Source organism: Labrus mixtus, chromosome 15 (genome assembly GCF_963584025.1).
Source record: "Labrus mixtus chromosome 15, fLabMix1.1, whole genome shotgun sequence".
NCBI classification, from domain to species: Eukaryota; Metazoa; Chordata; class Actinopteri; order Labriformes; family Labridae; genus Labrus; species Labrus mixtus.
Window position 1 is genome coordinate 12,821,476 of NC_083626.1, and position 17,344 is coordinate 12,838,819.

At 41.0% G+C, this 17,344-nt stretch overlaps 1 protein-coding gene across 1 annotated transcript; it reads left to right on the forward strand.

Annotated features, from left to right (window-relative positions):
- Positions 1-178: 178 nt before the first annotated feature.
- noc2l (NOC2-like nucleolar associated transcriptional repressor) lies at positions 179-16,682 on the forward strand. Its single transcript, XM_061057829.1, has 18 exons — positions 179-332; positions 741-869; positions 971-1,148; positions 1,229-1,475; positions 2,315-2,405; positions 2,506-2,584; positions 2,841-2,951; positions 4,447-4,560; positions 4,757-4,945; positions 5,361-5,500; positions 6,204-6,315; positions 8,077-8,190; positions 10,089-10,190; positions 10,503-10,646; positions 13,434-13,547; positions 13,785-13,920; positions 15,619-15,717; positions 16,333-16,682. Exons 1-18 carry the CDS (start codon positions 313-315, stop codon positions 16,461-16,463), a joined length of 2,250 nt encoding a protein of 749 aa, XP_060913812.1. The 5' UTR covers positions 179-312; the 3' UTR covers positions 16,464-16,682.
- The last annotated feature ends 662 nt before the right edge of the window (positions 16,683-17,344 follow it).

The following is a 17,344-nucleotide window of genomic DNA, read 5'->3' on the forward strand; positions in this document are numbered from 1 at the left end:
CTGCTTGTTCTTTTCCGAACAGCTCCGAAAGTGAAATTTAGAGGTTGTCGTGCTCGCCGAAACTATTAATCAACCCACTTTGATTAAGTGTTTAGAATAAGGAATGTTGATACTTTAGTGTTTTAATTATAAGTCGAAAGCTATCCGTGATGCTGGATCTAAAATAATTATGCTCACTTTAAAATGTGTGTAAACACAATTAGCCTGTGGTGTATGACCTGTAGGGCCCATGAACCGTAAAACCAACTCCTTCGTTTTGCACCGTGGGATTGTGGGTAATGTGGCTGAACTCTATCACGTTTTGGATCCAGCATGGCAGGCAAACAGAAGAGGTCGGTGAACGCTTTTTTCTTTATTTTTGCTCCATATTCCCGAGTTTCAACGTGAAGTTTAATTGTTGTGTGTGTGTTCATGTGTTGTCATTCCAGTCGGTACATTTATGGGATTGACAAAGTCGTTTAAAACCTCAGTTAACACCATGTGTGGTAGTGTCTTAGCCACCATGCTACCAGGTTAGCTCACTGCCTAAATACAGTGATGGCTTCATGTAAGTCTTTACCTCTTATAAACGTGGACCGCATGTTATAGGAGACTTTTGCAATTGACTAACAAACCATAAGTTGTCAGTCAAACTAGAATACGTTTAAAATGACGGTGGCAACAGAAAGTCATTCCTTCAAAATAGCTCCCTAGCACATGTTGGTTAACTTACTGCATGTTTTGTTTTTGTTTGTTATTAGGAAATTGGAAGACCTAAGTGTGGATGAGTTCCTGCTTTCAGGGTTTGACTCTGCTGGTGAATCTGAAGAAGATACTCCCAAACAGAATGGACTCACTAAAAAGACTCAGAAATCTGCAACCTCTAACATGTAAGTTCTTTGACATGGATTTTTAAAAACAAAGTAAAAACCTCCCTAGGACAGGCATGCAACTCTCCAGTGATTTTGTGCTTGCTTTTGTTTGTTTTCAGTGACGAAAAGAGGGAAGGCAAGGCCTCCATGCACAAGCAGCAGCTGTCTAGGTTACAGAATAAAGATCCTGAGTTCTATAAGTTCCTGCAAGAAAACGACCAAACACTGCTGAACTTCGATGACACAGACAGCTCTGACGATGAGGAGAAGTACCACACATTGCCATCTGCACTGGAGGTAAGTCAGTTGCTGATGTCTTCGTTGATGAGTCCTCTTGTAAAAACAATAATTTTCACTCCAGCATGTTTTGCTTGTAGGAGGCAGGCTCTGGTGACGAAGACGACGATGACGACGATAATGGTCAAGACGCTTCGAAAAAATCCAAGAAGGCTGTGGAGACAATAAAAGTAACCGACAAAATGATTCAAGAGTGGAAAGCAGCTATGAAGAAGGAACCTTCATCTCGTCTCTTTAGAGAAGTCACCCAGGCTTTTAAGGCCGCTGTGGCCACAACCAAGGGTGAAGGAGGTGGTCAGTGTCGATACAAAGTGGCCGACAGCTCAGGTAAGAAGAAGTGTTTGATACAAAGTGCTTTTTTGTGTTCTGAAACTTTACCGTAAATGTTTCTGTTTTCCTCCTTTTCTTTCCTTTTTTTTTTTTTGCAAGTTTTCTGTGACATCATTGCACAACACAATGTTGCCTTTATTGTGCACAACCCAAACTTAGTTTTTGTAACTATTTTAAAAACAATATCTTTTTAGATATTTACAGATGTTTAACAAGAAAAGTTTTTATATATATATATATATATACATACAAAATAAGCTGCTCCTGTAGAGTGCTTTTTAAATTCAAGCAGCTGCTCAGAAACTTTTCGTATACCATGAAAAACAATATTTTTTTAGGGGGAAAGAAAGTGTTGAACATTTACATACTGTGACCTTTGACGTTGATACGGTAGAGAGGTGCAACAGACATTTCAATTAATACCTTAAAAGTATGGAGGGTTGAAAGAAATGCTACTCAAATACTTTTTTAGGTTTCACATTTAACATGTTCTTAAATTTTGAGTATGAAGAGTTGCAATATAATAATAATAATACAATGCAGTTAGAAATAACAATACTGTTGCTGGTGTCCATTTGGTACTTTTTAATACACTTACAACTTTAGTCACAAACAGAAACTTACCTCAGTAGTGACTATATGAAACCAACATGGGGCATTTGTTTCAGCTTCATCACCTCAGCTTCATTTACACATCTTTTTTTTTACATAACATCCAGTGAATGCTTTGATGACATCTTTTGAATAATGAAGCTTGTACTGAATGGTAAAATACACTTCAACATTTTATATTCCATGAATATGAAAAACTAACTTTTTTTTTTGACATCCTGCAGTTTTCAACGCCTTGGTCCTGTTCTGTATCAGAGATATTTATGGGGCCCTGCAGAGGATGCTCAGCCTCAAGGCAGTAAAAGACCAGAAGAAGTATGAATGTCACATGCCGATCCAGCGTCCTGTTAATAGTTGAATTGAAGCTGTGGAAAGATGGTTTACACCTGTCACTCTTTGTCTGTTTTGCTCACAGGCTAGTGTTCCCTTCGTCTAGTCAGAAGTGGCAGAAGAATCAGATCGACATCAAGATGTATCTCAGTGGAGTTGTTCAGGTTTGATATGCAGTTTTCTTCTAATGTGTCTCCTTTGGGTTTGTCTCTGATCTTTCCTCACATTCATTTCTGCCTCTTCTCTTATGAGGTGGACAACGGTGATCTACAGTAGATCAAGTGTGGAGAAATGTCCTTTTTCTTTTTAATCCTTTGACATAGAACAATGCTGAACATGCTTTGAAACAAAACTCCTCTTCTCTGTTTTGTCAACCTGTGTTTGTCTCTGACATGTCTTTGTTTCTGTCTCCATTTGTAGCTGTTATCATGTCTGACAGAGTCTACAGTCATCAGTGCTGTCCTGCGGCATGCAAACCAGCTGGTGCCTTATTACCTTTGTCTACCCAAACAGTGTCGTCACCTTATGAAGGTAAGGCATATGTTACCATAGGATGGTATTTCATATCAGGGGTTGACATTAAATTCAATTTGCCACTGGCCCAGGAACATTATTTTGATTTGTAAAATAACAGTCAAACTACCTTATCTTTTCAATACTTAACTTCCTTGTTTGTACATGTCTGCATTGATCGAGGGATTTGGCGAAAGACTAAGGCGCAGTGTCCACCTGTGTTTGCGGCAAAAGTTGGGTCACCTGACCGACTTTTTGTGCGGCCGCTCCGAGCGCTCAAGTTGAAAATATTTCAACTTTTCAGAAAGACGATGTTGACGTCACCGGCGTTCTTTTGAAAATGTATTTTATTCCCCATATTTTAGCCTTCTACGGATCATATCTTGTACCCACACCCTCTTTGCTCCGCTAGGTGGACACTGGACCTAAGGCTGTCTTCTAAGCCGCCTTCTATACTAGCAGTACGTTCTGATTCGGCCAAAATGCAGCATGCAAACAAATGCGATATCCACAGTATGCAAAAATACTGATTCAGGAAAAATGTACAGTATGCATCAGACCAGTCTCCCTCAAGTACTGTTTCCTGCAATTCAAAGCACCAGAGACTGAGATGACAGAAAGCAACATCCACCTTAAAAGATGAAATCATCACAATCAGACCAACCCACACAAAGATATCACCAATGATCTTTTTTATTCTGAAAATCATGAAACCAAAATGAATCACTTGTCAGCTTCTTCAGACCAAAAGTGGATGCTACACTGTAGTGGCGTTTGCCATCAGCTGGACTGTTGTTTACGTCCACATTCCAAGACCTGAATCCTGCTGGGCATTCTGCGAAATAAACACAGACTGGCAGTCATACCACTGTTGAATGCAGTACGTACTGCATAGTACGTTTGATAGCAGTAGGCAGTTTTGAAAACATCCTACATTTTTAGCTGTATCCTGTTCCAGCCAACTGAAACGCTCTCCCCGGTGGAACTCTCTCCCTTCTGTTTTCATACTCTCGTCACTCTCCCACCACTCTTCCGGTGATATTCCTATCTTCCACTGTTAATTTTACTGGCTTTAGCTGGAAACTGGTGATTTAAAAGAACACTTTGCTACACTAATGTATGAGAGGAAACCAGTGTTACATTTCATGTCCATGTGTACAATCGCAGTGTAGTGAGGAGTGAAGCTGTTTGTGTTGGCTGCCTTTCAACAATGACACACAGCAAAGGGCTCTTATTAAAGGTTGCTGCGTCATTAATATGATGATTTGACAAGAATCACTGACAAAACATCAGTATCACAGGAAAATTAAATATGTTACTTTTGCTGTTGATTTTCAAGGCAGCATTTTTTACTGGCCTGAGTTTGCCATGTTTGTCAGCTGCACTGTAGCCTTTCAATCGTGCCTCTAGACCAGTCATATTGTCAGGCCTGCATATAATTCTTAAGTGATTCTTCACAAAATGTTTTACCCTTATTATTTCTTTACCATTCGTCTCATGTGTTTTTGCCTAGCAACTGTTGAAACAGTGGAGCACAGGGGAGGAGACGAGTCGCGTTCTTGCTTTCTTGGCCCTCAACAAAATCTGCAGACACAAGCAGGAAACGTATCTCAACCCTGTTCTCAAGGTGAGCTAAATGCAGAATGATACATGAATAGAAATACAGCAAACTTGGATGAAAGATTGACTATGATTAACTTAAAATTGTCAAAAAAGAGAGTTCTGTTTTTAATCATTCTTTTTAATGTAATAATTCCACACCCAGCACCTAAAACAAGTTTGTTTTCTATTTAATGATGTGTTTTTTGTCCTTTTTTTTTCAGCAAATGTACATTTCCTATGTACAAAACTGTAAGTTCACATCCCCCAATGTGCTACCCATGATCAACTTCATGCAGCGCACCTTAACAGAGATGTATTCCCTGGACACACAAGTCTCTTACCAGCATGCCTTCATCTACATCCGACAACTGGCCATCCACCTCAGGAATGCCATGGCCATGAAGAAAAAGGTTGGTTTGTAACTTTGTGCTCAGAAAGATGGTTTGCTTTATAGAGAGAAAAAAAGATAAGACATGGTTGAATTGTTTTTCTTGGACGTGTTTGTCCATTGAGGCTTATTGATTGAGGGATTATTCATTTTAAATATCATTCATCCTGGTGACTTTAGCATCTACATTATTAACTATGCTGCTACAGGGTCGATGCATTTAAACATAAGTTTAAATACAAAGCATGAAGCTGATGTGCTGCTCTCAGTTTATAGATATTGTTCATTTCCGACTCTTGTCCCTAATGGTGTGTTCACTTTTTGGTCTAATTGTGAATTTTCTGAATAGATCATATAGAGTTCAGCTCTTCATGGAGGTCCAGTTTTCTAATCAAATACAAACCTAAAAGAAACATGTATTTGTGTGTGCTCTGCAGGAAACGTACCAGTCAGTGTATAACTGGCAGTATATCCACTGTCTGTACCTGTGGTGTCGCGTCCTCAGCTCCCTCCATCCCAGTGATGTACTCCAACCTCTCATCTATCCACTCTGCCAGGTCATAATTGGCACCATCAAGTGAGTATATGTACATGCAATTTCAATTCTTAAAGTTCTTTTAGTCTTTTATGTTAATGTGAGAAAATATTTTTCGATCGTATCTATATATATTTTTATATGTATTAAAAATAATAGGCTGAATGATCACATTTTTCACATTTTTGCTTGAAGAAAAAATTATTTCGATTTTACAATGAATTATAAATACGCTATACTTTGCTTTTCTGATCAATTTCAACAATTGATTTATGATTGTATCAATTCACATAATCCACTAACCAAAATCTCAGTGCCTGCTGCATTAGACAATTAATCATAACTGATTACTTTAGAGTTTTTTTGATTTGACAAAGTTTTCAGTGTTTGCAACAAAATAATATTAACCTTAAAACTCATGGCTCAATAATGACACCAGTCTGTTTAAATTCAATTACCAGTAGATCGGGTCACCCCTACTAGAAGTAACATTCTGCCATCAACAATTGAGGCAGATTTTCTTGTCACACTTGAAGTCTGTACTGGTACAATACTGAAGTGAATCAGTGAATGTGTTGAGAACTTCTATACTGTTACTGTATGACATTTTTGTAGTCCAAGCATTAATTAGCCCTTTTTTACAAGGTTTAAATTATGTGATTTATTTGAATCTAATATTTCCATGTCCATTTTTCCAACAGCAGGGGGCGACATTGACCAGTGTTTTCTTTCTCTCTCTGAACAGACTAGTGCCCACATCAAGATATCACCCTCTGAGGATGCACTGTTGCAGAGCCCTCACCCTTCTTTCTAGCAGCACCAACACATTTGTCCCGGTTCTGCCTTTCCTCCTGGAGGTAGGACTTCTTGTCATCTTCAGTAACCAGAGACAGTGGATAAGTGTGCTTCTGAACAGGAGCGATGCAGCTTGTGCAGATTATATGTTTCTAATAGTCTTTAAAAAATCACCAGCACACAAAAGTAAAACAGAAGGTTTAAATTATTCAGAATAATTCTGAATAAACAAGAGGTCATTGGTTGTTGTTGTTTGCCAACAAAGAAACAATGAAAAGGTAGATTTGGTGAAATGTTCCATCAGTCGTTTTGTGTGGAAACATCAGCGGTGAATGAAAAGCATTTTGGTCTTAACGGCCCTAACTATAGAAGCTCAAGAGGAAACACATTTATGGGTAGGACTGTGTGAAACAGACGAGAGAAACCTTTGTTATCAGACCAATCACAGGTCACCAACTGACAACACTTTGTCTGGCTCAGGTGTTGAACACGTGATTGTGCGGTGTGTCTTGTGCACAAATTTGTGCTTGTGTTTATGCATGCTGCGGGGTGGCTGTTGTGGTCCGTTGGAGGAGAACGGTGCACTGGCGACAGGAGCTGGCGCCGCCCACTAGGAGTGCACGCAGTTTTGTGTTGATTTGTGCGTGCGTGCAGGCATGCAGCAGTTTGGCCGAAGTGATAAAAGCATGGTTGTGGTTTACACTCTGGTCCTTACACGCTGTGAAGACCACATCCTCTCTGCCTTGGGCCCACTCCCCACCTCTTTTTCCCCGCACACACACAGAGTCATCCCCCTAACCCCCAACAGCAAACCGTGTTTATTTGTGACGCACAATATTTCCTGTGTTTTTTTTCCTCCTTTACTGTTCCCCTTGTTAAAGCACTGTTAAAGGCGGGCTGAGGTATGCTGCTACTGTTTTAATTAGAGCAGCAGAAGCAGCGCCTTCCTCCTGTGTGTCTGTGCCTGTGTGTGTTCTCGCTTCTCCGAGGGGGGTGTACGATTTGGAGCTTCCTGCTTTAGTAGCTGTGCATGTGTCTATGTGTTGGAGAGTGTGTGTGTGTATGTGCACGCGCCAGGGTTGGCCCATGCTTTCCCACTTCCCCCTGGCTCCCCCGCAGACCGCCACCACATCCTATGTTTGTACAGACAGCACCGGCCAGGAGCGTTGCTCTGCTTCGCACACTGAGCACATTAACGACCACACACAGGAACACACAAACGCACACAAATGCACAAAGATACGGGGAGTCAGAAATAGCTTGATACACAAATACAAGGCAGAAATTCACTTGCACGCTGTGGGCAGATGTGAAAGCTAAAGCTTGTAGACAAATAGCCCACACGTTGGCTAGAATGTACCTTCACAGACGAAGATAGAGATGTGTCATCTCACTAACACTGCGAGTATGTAAAGCAAACTGTGCAGAATAATCTTCATAACTATTGAGAATATCTGTAGAACTCTTGTTGTTTTTATACTCAATGTTGAACTTCTGAAAAGGTGAGGTCTCCAAGGAAGAATACAAATATAGTTTTAATCCATTTTAATTTTGAAAGATGTAAAGAAAAAGTGAACCTACAAACAAGCAGACAGGACAACATAAATATTAACTCACAAAAGATAATGCAAAATACATGACAAACACTTAGTTGATATAAAATGACCGAACTTCTCCATATATAAGTTTACTAATGTTGGAGTAGGAGCATCATGGGGTTCACTCAAAATAGTGAAAATGCATTATTTTACAAATAACATGGATCATTTCTGAGCACTTTGGTCCCAGTTCAACATGGTCATCTTACATCCACTGCTTTGTAGATCTTTCAACAGGTGGACTTTAACAAGAAGCCCGGGCGAATGAGTAAGAAGCCGATCAACTTTGCAGTTATCCTGAAACTTAGCAAGGTCAACCTGATGGAGAAAGCTTACAAGGTGAGTGTTACTGTGATCCAGCACTAATCGGGGCAGATAGAAGGTCACATTAGTTTCTCTACAGTTTAGGAAGAAGACTCCGTGTGAAGCCGCCCTCTGTGTACTGTTGTTTGTGTTACTCTTTCTCATGTGTCTCTCACTGAAAAGAAGCAGCAGCTGATCAGATGAGTGCTTCAAGTCTTAATGTTATTTTCACGCTGCTCCCTAACACCTTGTTGGCCTGCGTGTATACATAAGGGGATTGAGGGCAACACCGAGGGCTCAGGACTCTAAAACTGGTCCTCAGTCGCCACGCTCAGCACTACCGCAAAGAGGATTGTAGCACGGCCCTGTGGGATTATCCCTCGCATGCCGCTCGCTAGTGCTGTTTTAACTGCTGTCCGCCTAGACAGAAGCTACCAAACCCTGCCTTGTAGACTCACACCAGTCAGGCCTGAACGTTCTCAGATCAGACTGGACAGGGATAAACAGATCTAAGACTTTTTCTGTGTTCACCAAAGGCCTATTCCTCTCAAATTTTGTTTACAAATTAGTTTTTTTAATTTGTGTTTTACTGAGCACTTCTCCTTTGCTGAGATAATCCATCCACCTGACTGATCTGTGGTATATCAAGATGCCGATCAGACAGGACGATTATTTCACAGGTTTGCCTTAGGTTGATCACAATTAAAGGCCACTCTAAAATGTTCACTATTATCACACAGCACAATGCCCCGGGTACCCCAGGTTTTTAAGGGAGCGTGCATGCTACCATAAGCCATCACCAAAATCTTTTTTGAGAATTTACATCCAACTGGCCTCAGAACTGCAGACCACTAAACCACGCCATCCGAGGACCTTTACATCTGGCATCTCCACATGCAAAATCGCCTGAGATCAGCCACCTGTACAGCTGATGAAACAACAGGTTTACACAACCAAAGAATCTCTGTACAAACTGTCAGAAACCGGTTCAGGGAAGCTCATCTGCATGCATGTCGTCCTCACTGTTGTCTTTACTTGGATGCAGTTCATGGTTGTAGAGATACCGTGACAAGATCCTGAGGCCCATATGCCTCGCCTGTCAGGTGGATGGATTATATCGAAAAAGGAGAAGTGCTCACTGACAGGTTATAACAAACCTATGAACAAAATGTGAAAGAAATAGGCCCTTTGTGTACATAGAAAAATTCTAAGGTCTTTGATTTCAGTCTTGCGTTTACATTTTTGTTGAGTTTATTTACAAAGAAAGGCAGCATAGTGTCTTATTTTGCAGATTATCTACCCCTTAATCTAGCCAAGTGAATTCTCTAAATGATATTTGATTGAATCAGTAGTAGAGTGCAGAATGTGCTTCATGGTCCATTCTTAGTTGATAGGCACCGCTTTAAAAGGTGAAGTCCTTCAGGTGCTTCATGATGCCAGATGAAAATATGCAACTGGAAAATATTTCATTTTTTTTACCTAGCTTTTTCCCATTGACCATCATGGAAATTACCAGTTAATAAGACTGAATATCTTTTTTCATTAACCCTAACTTATTCAGTTTTCAAACTCATGATTACTCAGGGCAAAACTAACTAGCTTAAAGTAGCTAGCATTAATCATCCTTAATCATTCCTACCAGGTTCTTATTGCTTCTCTTAACTGACAGAATCAACGTTCAGAGGACACAACACCAAATGTTTTCTGACTTTTTGAACAGTTACTTTATGAGGTTAGAAAATCGGAGGTCTGCAACAGGCTATGCTTGGCTAAGCAGTCAATAATTCTTTGGTGAAGCTAAATGCTAATGAAGATTTCAATCTCAGCTTAGCCATAATGTCCACTGATTTTAGTTGCTTGGAAAAGGTAATTGAAGTTTTACACATCTGTGAATATTTCTTTTAATGAATCTAATTGTTGTTCTTCTTTTGTAGGACGGGCTGATTGACCAGCTGTATGACCTGATCCTGGAATACTTTCACACTCAGGCCAGTTCCATCGGCTTCCCAGAGCTTGCCCTGCCCACAGTCCTCCAGGTAACCTTAAAACTGATCCTGGCGGGACCTTGGTCATAAAATGATTTTATATCCTCAAATCTAAAAAAAAAAAAAATTGTACACAACAACGCTCTTACTGATCCAAAGCTAACAAGAACGCAGTGACACTGAACATCACTCACAAATTGTCAGATAACACGATTCTGGATTTGCCCAGCCGAATCTGCTTCCCTTTAGGGGAAACAACCCCAAAGCCTCCTCTGCTCTGCCTGAATTAACACCGTATGGGTGGACTTGATGATCCTTCACACCGGTTCGTTCCTTCTCACACTCCCTCTCATGTCCCTGCAGCTGAAAGGGTTCCTGAAGGAATGCAAAGTGGCCAATTACTGCAAGCCAGTGCGCCAGCTGCTGGAGAAGGTGCAGGAGAACAGCAGCTTCATCACAGGTCGCAGACAGAAAGCTGCTTTCGGAGTGGCCGATGCCTCTGCTGTGGTGAGTGTGTGTGTGTGAGTGAAAGACAGCGGGAGTGATGTCACAGGATGACTGTCTTGTCCTTATTTTTCAGACTGCTATGTCAGGGTCATCATTGTACTTTTTTTTATTTATCGGTGATGTTTCTTGTCAGTTTGGCTCTCATGTTTCTTAATACAACTTGTTTTAAGCCTTTTTGAAAGATGGTTCTGAAAGATTTAAAAGTGAGTTAACGAAGTCTGGTGCTTTTGCATCAAAACGAAACCTTAAAGGAAAGTTTAAGGTACCAAGAAAAACATTTCAAATGTAATAAAAGAACTCATAAGGTATAAAATATAGAAGTTGTTGGAGTTATGAATGATGAAAAAACTTAATGCAAGCTCATTGCCTTGTTCCTAATAATCCCTCAATGCTTTTATTCAAATGATCAAAAGTGAATGTTATTATTAGACGTTCAAGGGTCATAAAGGGTCAAACTACTTAAACATCTGCATTGTTATCAAGACGGGAATGTCAGTCAAAGATACATTTACTGTGATCTTTACTGTAGCATGTTGAATGGTGTTTGTAACCAGCCATGTTTGGTCATTCTTGTTGGGCCACGTAACATTCAGTTCATAAAACACCATTCTCCTGTACGACAATCCGTTAGTTCTTTTCAATGAGAGAGACTTTTGTTGTTTTTTACACTGACAAACAATGTAGTTTATAATATAATATGGATTACTGCAAGCTGCTGTGTCAGTCCACCTTAGAATAAAATATTGATTAAATTAGTTAATTGAAAGGTGAGACCTAAAACTGAAAGTCTATCAACAACAATGTATCCTCAGTAACAGAAAAACAATCCACGGATTTAAAAGCCCTTCAGTTTGGGATTCTTTCCATGTTTCCCTCTTGCTTTTACAAAGCTCAGACATAATGCGATGGGTTGTGATTATTGGTATCAAGCAGCTGGGTCTTGGTCTGAAGTCGTTAAAGCTTGTAAGAGAAACACAAAAAACCTGTCCAAGAATGATCTAGATTCAAAACGTATTCCACTGGAGGAATATCAAAGCCACTCCCCCCCCAAACATCTGAACATGCACCGCTTCATAACGGTGAAGTCCACTGACAAGTTTTTGTAAAGGAGTGAAGGGCATTCTTGTCGTCAGTTTTCTGCTATTTCTGTGAAACTATTTTACAAGCTTTTTATGTAAACAGACAATGTCTTGAGTGCTTTCAATTCATGTTTGGCCCAAAACACAACAATAGAAATCAAGACCTGACAAAACTAGTTTGAGCCCAGAAAATGCTGTGTTTAGCAAAAGGGTGCTTGGCATGCCCTGAATGCTCTAAGCCCTCAGGCTTCACTTGGGACATTTTTGTCCATTGCCGTGTTTAATTTTAAGATCATTTTTCACATTTGAATCCCTGTGGTATTTCATTTTGCAGAGATGTGCATTTTTTTAACCTCATATGTTATATGTCTATAGTACTTAAATAGTATTTAAAAAAGTGACACACCACACTATAATGACAAAATAGTCCTATTGACTTCCATTAGAACACATTTTTGTGTTCTAATTGTGAGCCGCGCCGCTCGGCTCAAAAAGTATTTTCCAAGCAAAAGTTAAGGCTAAGCTAAGTTTGCTAGCTGGTATGGTCTCGGTTTTTTTACACCGTCAAAATATAGCAAACTACTACAGCATTCAGGTGACTTTTCATGCTTGTTGTGCCACCATGGTAGGCCAGTTTCAAATTGCATATTTGGCACTCTGTCTTTGTCTTGTCTTCACCCCCACCCCTCACCACCACAAAAAATAAATAAATACATTTTATGTGTTTTCGCCATCAAAATGTCTTTGGCATTAAGTCCCCAGTTTGACATTTAAAGGGTTACATTTCTAAGAAAGAATAAATATTCACTGTTTTACAAACATTACTGAAGCTGGTCAAAAGATTTGATTGAGTAATATTAATAACTAATTATTTTATGGCAGTTAATTTTGATGTGGACATTTTTGTCCCTAAGGGAACTTTTTTTTAAACCAGGAACGAGAGTTAAGGAAATTTCCAATAGATCATTAACCACGCAGACAGACGGCAGCGCCAGCTCCTGTTGCTGCTGCTGCTCTGTTCTCAGTAGAAGCTGTCGCTATAGTATCCACTCCCTGGTGGCGGTGTCACTGCAGGCCGAGGAGACAGGACAGCCCTGCTGCTGCCGCTGCTGTGGAAAAGGCCACAGCCCCCCTCCGGCCCCCCACCCCTGCTAACATGTCAAAAACTGAGAGCTAGCCTAATTAATGATGCCCTGCCTCGGTCCAGGTCACACTCTGTGTTCCTTGTCTTTGTCTGTTGGCTCCATGAGGAAATCATTCATTGTACCTTTCCGAGTCCAGGTTGGATGAAGACGTTGATTTTCTGTTTTATTTTCTTATACGTTTTTTTACATGAATGCCACCAATCTTATTTGCGGCGGAGCAAATTGTTGTAAATGTGTTAAGCTAACCGATGGAGATGACCGTGATCTGTTCACTCTATTGGATTTGTTGGTCAGGTAATGTGATTTGGCCTAATCAATATCATCCACAAAGACCTTTAGGGCCCTCAGAAGATCTGCTGGTCTCTTCTTTTCTGTCATCGTCGATCTGTTTTCTGCATCCTCCCACTCTTATCTTATTCTCTTTTAATCCTTTTTTTTTTTTTTTTTTTTTTTTTTTAAATGCTCATGCAAAGATCAGCTTCCTGTTCAGCAAGATAAACCAAAATATACCTGTAGCTGTATTTTTCAACACAAAAAAGCTTTAATCATCTTGTCCTCTTCAGGCGGCCTGGGAGAAGAAGATGCAGGAGGAGGGAACTCCCCTCAGCAGGTACTACAGCCAGTGGAAGAAGCTGAGGGAGAAGGAGATCCAGCTGGAGATCTCCGGCAAAGAAAGGGTAACTATCCAACAGAAAGAACCACACACATTTGCCTCATCCTGCTCAGTCCTCATGAATCACTTTTGGTTATTCCTTTTTGGCTGTCACTGTTAACCACAAGAAATGTCGTTTTATATAAATAATAAACAGCCATACTACAAATTTGACCAGAAATATATTTCCTATCCTCAGAAATGATGCAATGAAAGTGTATGTATTTGTGTATTTAGACAGCTGTTTTTGTGTTTTGCATAGATGGAGGATCTGGATCTCCCTGAGATCAAACGGAGGAAGATTCAGGAGAAGAAGGCCGAGGACAAAAGGGAGTTCAAGGATTTGTTTCAGTCTGACAGCGACTCAGATGAAGATGATGGAGGACTCAAAATTGGAGGCAAGCTGACATCACAAACACTCACATTAAAAAGAATTTTACTTGGGCTGCAGTGAGCTAAGACATCTTGGCCTCTAGGGGGCTGTGTTTTGTTGCTTTTTGCTCTACAGTGCAGAAGCAGTGACGTAGACGATGACAGTTAAGTGCTATTTCCTTTAGATTTAGCAACATGAAGTTACCAGTGTGATCGAAGTTTTTGAACATCCACAGAGGTGACAAATAGAACCTGAAAAATCTCTGCGTATGAGACCGTTTGAAGGAACCGTCACTTTGGTCTTTCTTTAACCCCAGTGTCCTCGCAGGGTCATCCAAGGGTCACAGCCGCACCCTCCCTTTTACAGCTTTACACTCAGATTCGCTCTGAGCATTAAATAGTCCTCCACCAGGTCACAGAGGAAAGGAGTAGGCGGCTGGGGGATTTTTATTCTCTGCATCTGGACTTCATTGTAGGGAGAGTCCCTACAAACGGATGGGCAGCTGCCGGCGAGCTACGGGCCTCCGCCTCTCACTCTCTATACACCCCTCCCACACCTCACGCGCACACACGATCTGAAACCCCCCGACAGGAAGTACAGGCTTGGATCCCAGCGGGGGATCCTAATTCAAACCAGCCTGGTGGAACAGCCAGAGGTGGCCGCTTCCTCTCTTCTCTCTCACTCTGTTTTTCCCTCTTTTTCATTCTAGCTTTGTCACTCTCTTTCCTACTCTGTGGGCTTCATCCAGCTGCCCCCATATGTCCTTTCAACACGTGCACATGCGAAGACACACACACACACATGTTGATGATAGAACACAAGCGAGCATACACCCACCGCCGTCTCGTCCAGTCTTGAAGAGCCAAAAGCTTTTGGGCAGCTCACCAAAGCTCTTTGTGGTCTCACACGCTCCCGGAAAGAGGAGGAGTGTGAGAGGAGGGGGCTGATGATTTAGATTGATGTGTGTGTGTGTGTGCCTTCGTGTGCATGTTTGTGTTAGTGTGTGTGTGTGTGGGTAACAAGTCTTCCAGGTCATTTTGGGTCAACCTCTGAGGTACTACTGCAGAGTTTGAGTATTTTTGTCTTCTGAAGTTTAGATAGGAGGGAAGTACCAGATTTTTTTAATTGTGTGTGTGTCTGCCCTTATTTTACATGTGTTTGTGAGTGTGTTGGCACTTCAGCAGACAGAGGAAGCAGTCTTTTTTTTTCTTTTTTTTGTACTTCCCTCCACCGCGCCCCCAGACTCTCGTCATACCTCAACTTCAAAGTCTGTGGACCCCAGTTGTCCCTTTGGCTAAACAACACACAAACGCACAAGTTTAGCACAACACAAATTGAGACAAATTCCCTGCTTCTCTCCAGTACACACGCACACACTCACTCACACACAAACAGACTTTCCCATCATCACGGTAGCTGAGGAACCTGCCTGTTATCTCCATTTGCTATATTTAGGCTGTGAGCATAAGATGTCTGAAATTGCCGGTAGTAAACTGTCATGGGTGTTTGTGCAGCAGCAGCGGCAGCGTCTGTAATCGACTCTCGGTTCCATCTCTGGAGGAAATAGACACTTCCAGCTGCCTCTGATGCCTGGCCCACATATAGGTGTCTCCAAAGTCCTCAGACGGCAGCAATGCACCAACACAAACTTATGAATTGTCTGAAAAAAAGTACTGCTAGACAAATTGAACTCTGTGTAATGTTTTTCATTGTTTCCCTTCAGGTAAAAAGGGCGGCCACAAGTATGATGATGATGATGATGATGATCTTGAAGATATGTTGGACATGAGTGATGATGAAGGGATGGAGGGCGGAGACTCAGGTTGGTACAATAATTTAGTCAGAAAAAAGGGTTCTTTTGTATCCTTCATAATTAAAAAAAATGGAAAGATGCGACCTGCTACTTGTATTTTTGTATATAGACGAAACAGTAATTCATGTTTCTACCGACCCATTCTTCAGAAGGTTGCAGGTAAAAGAGTGAAGCTCATGATATGTTTTTAGATGTCCCAGAATCAGATAAGTTGAGCTACAGAAAGTGAGTGGGATGGTAACAGTTTTTAGTAATATTTTCAAGCATAATTTTTTTCTCACGAGCTTTCAGAAATTCTTACAGATAAAAAAAAAAAAAAAAACTTTATATAGTTATATGTGAGTCAATTTTTCAAATGTTAAAATAATAGTTTCATAGAGAAGTTCTTACCCTATATTCCCGTTTAATTCCTTATACAGATAGTTTATGGACAAGTAATCAGAACCAAAATCATCATCAAATATAACTCAATGTTTAACTGCCCAAACATTTAATATCACCTCATAAATCAGTCCAGCAGTCTACATAGGCCCAAGCATCACTGTTTACAAAACAGTTTACCTCTTGATACCAGCAGTGTTTCATTATCTGGATGAGTGTTAACGTTCGTCCTCTGTGTTTCAGATGATGATGCGGAGGAAGGGGATGAGAAGGCCTCCAAAGCTCCTCAGCCACTGTCCTCCTCTGCTCTGATAAAGCTAGCAGAGGGAGGCGAGGATCAGGTGGAGGACCTGGAGCTCTCTGATGACGACTGAGATTTCAGAGTTGCAAACAGTCGGTGTCACCTGAGACACATCTAAAGCTCTCCACTATTTCAACTGTCTGTACTTCCAAATAATAATGACCTTTTTTCTTATTTTCTTTGCTTTTGAATGTTGTATTACGTTATCTGTATAGTAAAAATGTTCCTTTTTTTAAGGCATTGAAATTCTATATAAAAAAACAAGAGTTAAGAGTCCAGTTTCCTTGATTTTTTTGGCTTTTTTTATTTTTATTTTTACTTTTAATTATTTTAAGCATGTACGTGCATGTTGTTGCACCTGAAACAAGTCATTAGTGTCTTCTGTACATGTGCACACCTGTAGGCACCCTGAGGCGTTGCGAGGACGGGCTATTTGGAGAGAGCTATGAGTCTCGGCTAGGCCGGCCAAGAGGAGGGGTGCAGAGAGGCGGGTGTTGTGCCCTGAGGCAGCAGTGCGGTGCCAGGCTGGCAGGGAGGTGTCTGATGCTGTGCCAAGACTCTCTGCCCAGGTGGTAGAGTAGCAACACAGGCTGGTCTGTTTTTGTGCCAACTCCTCACCCACCCCCTGTCCAGACCACTGTCTTCTGTGTGTGTGTGTGTGTGTGTGTTTACACATGCTCAAACTCTGCTTTCCTGCTGCAAAATATCCCCTTTTTTCTTTCTCGACTCACTGCACCCTCCTCAGCATTCACCACCGCACTACAGGTGATACTGGCCTTTTGTTGGATGACTGTTTATTGCATGCTTTCACTGGTGCACAATACAGGATAAGGAGTTGTTTGACATGGATTCAAATGTCACAATGGAGATTTGATTTGAGAATCACTTTGAGTCACAAGTAGTCGTCTGGACTGAAAGCAGAACCTTCTAGTGCTGAGGCCCAGCCTAAAGCGA

Excerpts from the sequence above, each read along its gene's own strand:
- noc2l (XM_061057829.1), top strand. The coding sequence starts at position 313 with ATGGCAGGCAAACAGAAGAG. Across the intron at positions 333-740 it reads ATGGCAGGCAAACAGAAGAG|GAAATTGGAAGACCTAAGTG; the intron begins GTCGGTGAACGC and ends GTTTGTTATTAG. Across the intron at positions 6,316-8,076 it reads TTCTGCCTTTCCTCCTGGAG|ATCTTTCAACAGGTGGACTT; the intron begins GTAGGACTTCTT and ends ACTGCTTTGTAG.